Source organism: Suillus subaureus, assembly GCF_016647635.1.
Source record: "Suillus subaureus strain MN1 chromosome Unknown BJ212scaffold_166, whole genome shotgun sequence".
Taxonomy (NCBI): Eukaryota; Fungi; Basidiomycota; class Agaricomycetes; order Boletales; family Suillaceae; genus Suillus; species Suillus subaureus.
In genome coordinates, this window is record NW_024538722.1 from 25690 (window position 1) to 34994 (window position 9305).

At 47.8% G+C, this 9305-nt stretch overlaps 1 protein-coding gene across 1 annotated transcript; it reads right to left on the bottom strand.

Annotated features, from left to right (window-relative positions):
* Positions 1–111: 111 nt before the first annotated feature.
* Positions 112–427, bottom strand: BJ212DRAFT_1488547 (uncharacterized protein; the record flags this gene model as incomplete). The annotated part of the gene is made up of 2 exons (XM_041341370.1): positions 112–182; positions 241–427. The coding sequence occupies 2 exons, from the start codon at positions 425–427 to the stop codon at positions 112–114; spliced, it is 258 nt and encodes an 85-aa protein (XP_041185640.1).
* Positions 428–9305: the final 8878 nt, after the last annotated feature.

Consider the following 9305-nt stretch of genomic DNA (forward strand, 5'->3'; position numbering starts at 1 on the left):
CACATCAACCAAAAACGCCAACTGTACACTCTCATATTCGACTCCCCACCTCGAAAAAATAAGCAATGCACCCACCATCATCCCATCCTCACTCACTCGTGTCCTCCAGAATCAGGCTTTCACTCCATCTGCAGCCGTCGATGGTGAGGCGTGCTTCGTCAAAAATGACGAGGATCGAAAGTCTGCCAGCGCAAATGGATGTCAGTGTGTGTAGGTATTATAGGCAAATAGGCCACCCACCTGTCTTTTCAGAAACACAATGTCCGCGGGTAGAGCATTGACCTCTGAGTAATAGAGATGATACTGCACGCCGGGTCGCGTCCAAGATAATTGTCTCCTCGCCGATCGGAAATGCTGCTACCTGTTCATCAGTGGCCCATTTCATCGGCCACAGTGTACCAAACATCCCTAATTCGCTGCCGTCCATGGTGATAAGGAAGTTCAAGCAAGACTTGGGCAGTATTTGTTTGGTTCGCGTCATACCACACGTGCAGGTCATGTGATCACGTCGTTCATAGTGGTTGCGAAACAATTCATGTACCTAGCTGTCGACCCTGCATCTGAACACCATTACAAAAGTATGAGGTGTATCACGAGTAAGTATCATGATCATGAATTATAAGTGCGGCACTAAACTAGTCCACGACACTGCCTTGTGTGCGTCAGGAGGAAGATCTCGTAAAGTGGTGAACATGAGTCCCAAGATAATAGCACGTGCTGTAGCGTACAAGATAGCATATAATGCTGCTACCATTTTGGCCACGACATCTGGTGGTTCCAGTAATGCAAAGACCCACACAGTGAGCACACTAACCCAGGGTGTGCAAGTTATAGCAACGGCACTCATGCGCCATAGCACCTGTTCCTGGCGTGTGGGGAAGGTAACAAACCAAGCCATGCAATGGATGCCGCAAAATATGGTTGCCATAAGCAACGCGGCAAGCAGAAGAACCGACCGGTCTGAATTTTCGAGTTTGATGCTGCCACCAAATGTTGGGACTCGGAGCTTTCGAGACGTGGAAATTTCAGGCAAGCCCATCAGTTCTGCAATTGGGCCGACGAAGATCCGAGCTGAGCACGTTTGTGTCTTTCACAGACACTAAAGCAGACATCATTAGCAGCAGTGTAATTGTTGAGGCGCGTACATACTTAGTGATGTGATTCTCCGGCCTATCGCTCGACTTCCAGTACACTGGATGTGGACATTTCACATTGAGAGGCTTGTTCCACCACACAGCATATGTGAGGAAATTGAGAACCGCAAAAGCGAGTATTCCCACTTCGAGCCGGGTGGTTTCGAGGTGATAAATGGTGCGGGTGATGAGCTGCATAACAAACCAGGCCGCCTGAAGGATTATCAGTCCTTTTGATATCGTATTGCCTTTGCTCCTGTCGTAGATCTGCTTTGCTGTCAGGGTAGGGGCATCGATACAGCCGGCACGTATCAGTTTGAGGACCTCGCCAGGCTGCGGTGTATGGTATGGTTTTTCATCCACATAGATCATGAAACCACCCATCAGCACAAAGAAGCTGTGCGTCTGAGTCCACGTATAATCTAAGGATGCACATGAGCCAACATTTGAGTGAGCACAAATTGGGCGTACCATCAGATTGCTCTGAGAAATGAGCCTTAACCGACCCCCTGACCGACCTCGCAAGAGCACCAGAGAAATGCCAAAGAAACATTGGTACAGACAATACATCTTTAGCAAGCACTACGGGAAGGAGGCGAAGGAAGCGATTTTCGCGTTGCTCGTGTGGTTGAACTGACATGTATAGTACATAGTGAGTTGTGAGATGCAGAGTTTCCGAAAGCACAACTCACTTTCAGACTGCTCCTGCTTGGGACTAACCCTGGGATACCCCGCGCCCTTGAACTATCTTGTAACACGACGAGCTCCGAACCACTGGCGCATAGCCCAGGCAACAATCAGTTCAGGAAATAATAGTGCCATTATCATAATCCCAAGTCGCCGCCGTAGGATACCATTAGGACTGTCCTTGGGACTTGGAATATTGGCGTGAATGGAGTTGTATATACACGCAAATAGAGTGAGAACGGAACTGAAGATGATGGTCCATAGGGTTCTGGTCGTAAATGTTGGGGCTTTAAAACTGTCGCTAGTAGTAGTGTTTGTCGTATTTCTTGTAGGTGCAGCTTGGATTACTCCAACAAGGTAGAGGAAGACGCAAAGAAGCACTGCTAAGTGCATTATTGGGTGTCACTTTAGGGCGTATCGCGTGCATCTTGCTCACTATTTGTATTTTATTAGCGGGCGTCATCTCAAGGTAGTACTTAATCTTGAATCATCAATTGGGTACCAATTAATGAGGTGGCTTGGCTTGCTTGATGTTTGCAGCATGACAAGCGAAATGTAATTACATAATTTCAATTGAAGTACTTTTATAAATACTTCGCCCCGATTCTCGATTGGGCAGTCACTGAGCTCAAGAGAACCAAACTACAGCCGGTCCAACAGAAATCCACATTCTGTGAACCGCACCGTGTCAATGCAATGTCTTATATCCACTCATCAGCGCCCTCAAGTCGATCGCCACAGTATCGAAGGCTTGCTGGCGCCTCAAGAATGGGTCTGATAAGCCCAACTAAACGTGTACATATACGTGCATATGAGCGTCTATTCTGATACCGTCAACGATGGACACCTTTCACGCAGTTGATAGTGATGACCCAGACTTAACACATGTTCAACGGCAGGATCTAATTTACCTTTTCTTTGGTCAACTACCATCAAACTGGGTCGTTGGTTCAGTGAGAATTTTCAGCCGATCACGACTCTTCCTTGGCAGTCCTGGAGCGGTTGTTCGTGTTAGTCTTGCGCCCTTCATGCATATCATAGTGACTCACTACGTCAAAGACGGTCCAAAAGCACTCCCCTGAAAGGATGGCAAAAAATTATCTCGTTGCGCATTCCATCACCCTGCACGAGAACATTCACACCTTTGTTTCCAACGCCAGGATACCCTTGACTGGGTATCATCGGTTGGTCTGGCGAACGCAGGAGCAATGCCTTCCCCGGTGTTCTCGTGTGCTGCCATCGAAATGCTAGAACTCTGACGTTACGGAGGATACTTATAGGCGGCAAGTTGAGAAACTGAGTCGAAGATTGCAACGATTCCCACAGGCATTTTCAATCATCTTCAGAGGTGCCGAGGAAGTCACAGTCGTTAGGGCATCAATGCACCATTCACGCACTGGCAGCAGCTCGAGTGCTTCATCAAGCTGTGGTGGAGTTCCTCGTTCATGTTGAGTATGAAACTACCCACGAGCGCAGAGAAGTTGTTTGTATGAGTCCATGTATAATCTACGGATGCAAACGAGCCATAAAAGAACACACGATTTGAAGACTTACCTTGAAGTTGCTTTGAAAAACAAGCCTTCAACCACGTTTTAGGTCGCCCCGCAAGAGTCTCAGTACCCACATATCCCGCGTCAGGATTAGGAATTACAGAAAAAAACAAAGTGGAATGACTCACTTTCAGAATACTGTGTGGGAACTTCGATACGGCATGAATGCAAGACAAGATGTCGGGCGAAACTTCATATTACTCTACAGATGTTCCGGCACGCTTGTTAGCTAGGGAGGTACATACTGGATCGCATGAACATACTAGAAAGCACGACTCACTTTCAGACAGCTCCTGGGGATGTTGAACATCGAAATAGCCCCAGTCATTGAACTGCCTTGTAACATAACGAGCGCTGAGCAACTAGGATATAGCCTATGTAGCGATCAGCTCAGGAACGACGAGTGCCATTACCATGATTCGAAGTCGTTGCCATAAACCATCCATAGTACTGGTCCACTCTGTACGAAATTCAGTTCGAATCACTTGAAAGAGTGACTCGAGCAGATGCCTTGAGCAGGATCAGACGTTGTATATCGATGTTCGGAATATGTTGAAAGGATGGTTCCTGTCATTTATTGACCTGAGCAGCGATTATCGAAGTATCGAAAATGTCATACCCAGTGCGTGTCTTCATTCGGTGACTGCTCTGGGTGGCCGAGCCGCTGTCGACGCTCACTTAGTTGATACAATGTCTGCTCAATGTGTTGGAGCCTCTGCCTGATGGAATCGGAGTCGAGCCGTTACTCTAGACGGTGAACTCTGGAATCGTCCATCATCCGAACCAGTGTTTCACTCAAACCAGTGTTTCACTCACCTGGTCAAGCCTTGTATGGATGGGTTCGAAATCTGAGATGGCAATATTCTGGCGCAGTTTTCTCATAATTGCTGTGTGCGTTGGATCTAGTCAGTAGGAGATCATGCCACTGACAGGGGGCGCAACTTACAGGGGTAGGAGGCAAACCTTCTCAAGGAGGATGACTACTTCTACAATGTCTTGGTAGGTTGATGAATCTGAAGGAGGTCGTAGTCGCCGGAATCGAGATAACGGAATAGGTGGTACTTGAAGTCGGACCGACATTGGTGCTAATAGAAGACGATCATCAAGCAGCTACAGGAAGTGAGTGATTCGAGGTTGGGAGGTGTATCGCATGCATAGCCATGAGCCTCCTATCATATGCATGCATTACTAACCTTGAACGTGACATTGCTGCAGCCGTATTACTAGAGTGAAGCTATGAATGCGATGTGCACATGTGAAATGCGACTCGCGGTGTCAAAGAGTTTTTGAGGACGATGAGCTTGGGGCGTTGGTGGTTGTCTATTACGACGACAAGACTCAGAGAATTAGAAGTCCGACAAGCAAGCTCAATGTTAGCTTCACTTGTACTTTGCAAACGTCTTACGTAACGCCAAACTCCTCAATCTTTTCTCATACCAAGTGCAAGTTTGTGTGCTTCACGCCCTAATATTTACGATCTGAAAGGGGTTTTCCGGAACTCCGTGTTGCCCCGAATGCCTCGTGCTTGAAGTCACCGTTGGAGCAGGTCGGAGTTTGCCCTGAGGCTTGTGGCTAAGGGTATGACCTATTGTAAAGACCATCTTTTCTCGATCTACTTATCGCCTATTTCAGTCAGACTGATAAACGATGGGTCGATCGGGGCCCAACTAATGCTGTTTCACAGGGAGGTCCGTGCTGGAGCTTGGAGACCAAGAATTCCTGTGAGCTTCAAACAAGTTCGGGCCATTTCAAGCCTGAATCTTCTCCGTCCGTGATGGGAAAGAGAATTTGGAAGAACGTTGTGGACAAGGAGAGGAGAAATGGGTGCAAGCTCCACGTACGTGTATTCCCATGTTGTCGATGGCGATCGGCATGATAGAACCAGACTGAGATCGATAGCCTTGCTGCTCTTATCCAGATGATCCGTACCGATATCGATCGCTCAGCACATTGCAAGATAGATTGTATTTTTGGCATACGATACAAAACCGCTGGAGGCGATAGAAATTCACGGGCAAGAAACTGATCAACCAGCTGATAAATAATGAAATCGTACTAGTGAAGGTAGGCGGGAGTACAACAAGACCAACACGGCTTGTGTCTGCTCTGGCTTGTGTCACGGATGAATCGACGACGTCACTGTAGCACATAACATGATTCTCCGTTGAGAATAGCACACTTTATTAAAACCTGCATGCATAGTACCCTATAGTGGTTCACGGCGTACGCTGAAGTTGCGGATATTTGGTACCTTCAACAAGAACAATGGCTAACCCGAATTATATAGCCGCCCATCCTCGCATCCTACTACGACTGAGTACTAGCAACTGAAATCGACCCACATCCTTTGACCGCCACTCACGAGACTGCCAATTGGATAAATACAGGGAACTGCGGTATGGGGTATGGTCACATTGTCGGTGCTACACGCAGTATCTACTTTACTGAACTTACTGTGTAGGGCGGAGGACTTCAAGTTGCCAAACGATTTAACACCCTTTATCACTCGAACAACTCAAGACCACGTTAGCGGAGGTGGATATGGCGATGTCTGGAAATGCAATTATAATGCAAATGGTTCAGCCTTTGTCAGTCCACGTGTTAGACTCGTTTACCATGCACTGGCTTACGCCGACTAATCGATCAACACATAAGGTCGCGGTCAAGGCCTTCAGATTTCCAGAGGGACACTACGATCCAGAAAAAATAAACAAGGTAAGAGTTACGAGGTCCGCATGTATGTGACTAGCACATGCTACTTATACCATTTGTATCATCCAGAAAATTAACAGGGAAATTGGCATTTTGATGATTCTACGTCATGATAATATTGTACCGTTGTTGGGTACTACGACAGGGTTTGGACGGAAGCCAGAGTTGCTCAGCTTAGTAACTCCGTGGATTCTCAACGGCACGCTGAATGTCTACCTGGCATCTAAACACAACGAACTAACAATGCTGGACCGTTCACGTATGGTAAGTAGAATTTTTATCGCACCCTTTCTCTTATCAAGACTGACTCTAAGTTGGGAAGCTGAAGGATGTCAGTGCTGGACTGCGTTACTGTTAGTTTCATATATTTTCTCATGTTCTGGTAACCTACCATGGGTGCAGTGCATTCGGTGCCTGTCGTGCACGGGGATATAACAGGGGTGAGCCCGGAGCTGCTGGGGCATCCTTCAAAACTAATAAAACTGTAGGCAAATATACTGATCGACGAGGGAGGCCATGCGAAGCTAATCGATTTTGGTCTTTCCACCGCTGTCCTGCCCCTTTTCGGCCAGCCACACTTAGCTGCAACATCGATACATGCAGGTGCTATCCCCTACGCAGCACCAGAACTTCTATCAGATAATGTCAGCAACCTGCCTTTGAAAAAAACTGACATCTACTCTTTTGGTTGCGTGATGCTTCAGGTAAGTTGGTCATTTGGTCACAAAATGTTCGCCTGAGGACTCATCAAACAAGATTCTCTCGGGTCGGCACCCTTGGTCTGAGATCAAGTTTCAAAACCTGGAGTGGCATATTTATAGTTTGATACGCCAAGGCCGTAGTCCGCAGCGCCCCGCCGGCCACCCTATAATGGACTCAGATTGGGACATCATTCAAAAATGTCTGCAATTCAAATTTGAACTTCGGCCTTCAGCAGATGAAGTATTCGACCTCGTCATGCGCAGGGTTTTCTCATCAGGTCAGCCTGCATAGTTCGTGGTACTTTTTTGACCATCCACTCATTTGAGCTTCAAGATTCTTCGAGCCCACCTAACGGTCCTCCCGACGATGCATCACTCAACACTGATTCTTTACCATCATCACTCCCGAGTTCCAGCACTGGTCCCATAACACCTTTCAGCACTGATTCTTGTAAGTTGCATCCATGTCGAGCAAGCGTCGAGACGAATATGTTTCATCGTCATGAGTAGTTCGATCGACTGGCATCCTGGGACATGAACGGATGCGATCAACATCACCATCACCGCTACCTCTAAGCGCACTGTCGAGCAACTACGAAGTACGTGCTCTGCTTTTCGAGACCCATTACCGCAAAGAGAGCTTACTGATCGAATATAGCAGATGCGCCTACGGCAAAGAAATGTTGTTATATTCGGCGAAACCGGCACAGGGAAAAGTTCCATCATCAACGCAATCGCACAACAACAACTTGCGAAGACATCCAATGATGCACATGGATGCACTTCTACCTCTCAACGCTACCAAGTAGAAATTTCAGACCAGCGATTCAACCTGATTGATACCGCAGGTCTCAGCTTGGGGGCTGCAGACACACCGCCGGCGGCTAAAGCAGAAAAACAGTTGAAAATTTTGTTGCGTGAGCTCGTGAGCTCTAGGTTGGATGCAATCAGCCTTCTGGTGTACTGTATGCACAGCACAATTGCCCCTCGCGCCCTCGATAAAGCCTATAACAAGTTTTACTTTAAAATCTGCCAGGAGAAGGTTCCGATCGTTGTCGTCATCACAGGATTGGAGAAAGAGACTCGCATGGAGAGTTGGTGGGATACTAACAAGGAAAAATTCAAGGGCTTGAATTTCGCAGACCATGCTTGCGTCACAGCGCTTCGAGAACACCCAAGCTTCTCAGACAACATCACTCGTCGTATTGCAGAGTCGGGCGACATTCTGCGCAAGCTTGTTTTGACACATTTCGTGGATCTGGCGGTTGACGACGGCTTGGATTCGGCGGCCGACAAGAGCTGGTTGAAGCAGATGGGTGGCCGGATTGTTAAGGGGAGACAAGTGACGAACAAGAAGTAAAATGCCAGGTTTAGGAGATTATGCTGGTACCGTGTATTACTTACAGGATGTTCAAACGTTCGAGTTCCTCGCCATGTTCACCCCCCTGATTCATTTAGGAGGAGCTTGTGGAGCGGTGGGATGGGCGTAGGGAGTGAAGGTAGGATGGGCTTAAACTGAACTGCTTAAAAGTGGGTGTCAAGCTATCATGTCTGCAATTTGCAAAGCGCTTCCCGGAATTCTGTGGTGTCAATCGTATGCTTAATCCTTGTGGTCAACGTTGAACAATCCTGCAACTTGCTTACCACACCTATCCAGGTTATTCTTAGTTTGTATCACTCCGAGCACTGGTCATTCAGCGCACTCCAAGATAAAATACTTTGGGCGTACAACGTGCATACGCACCATATTGGTGTTTCGACGTCTTCCCAACGATTCTGGTAGAGGGTGCGGATGATTTCAATGCAAAGCCCGACGCGAGGTTCAAGGTAAGTCAGTTTTGCTTCTCCTTCGCACTCGATCTCGGGTGTCCCGATTGATTTCGCATCCTCCAGGTACATATGTAGTCTCCCACAGAGATACAGGAAGACAGTCGTTCTTCCTCCGATTATGCAGAGCATGCTGTCCACAATCGCTCGTGAACCACGTTAGAGCAACACTCTTTCCAATTCCTTCAAGACTGTTTCCCAGTGTCACTGAAACGTATAGGTGGAAAGTCTGATGGTGGCATCGATTTGCTAGGTCGGTAGTGGCACCTCCCTCCGATTTCCAGCCTTTTCAATCCATTCATCCATGCTTTGCCTCAGACGTATCCGTGTCCTTGCACAACCATATGTGAGGTGCAACATCAAACGTCTTACTCGACACTAGCACTCAGGCGCGCCCCCAACGCCCGTGTCCTCCGAATCACCTTTTACTGCCGTGACCCTGACCTGTTCGGCTCCAGTGTCCTCTTTCCCATCGTGCAGCTCCCCACCCCTATGCCACTTTCCCCAGATCCGGCGCGCGCTGAAATCAACATCATAGAAGTTGGCCTCGCCTTTTGGAATCTAGCTCTTGCTGGTGTGCACAGCCTTCTTCGCAGGAATTTTGATGTTCACCGGGAACGTGACCCTGCTGGGGACAGGCAGTCTTTGAGGATACTGCTCCATAACTGGAATAGTGACGCGTCGATAACTCAACT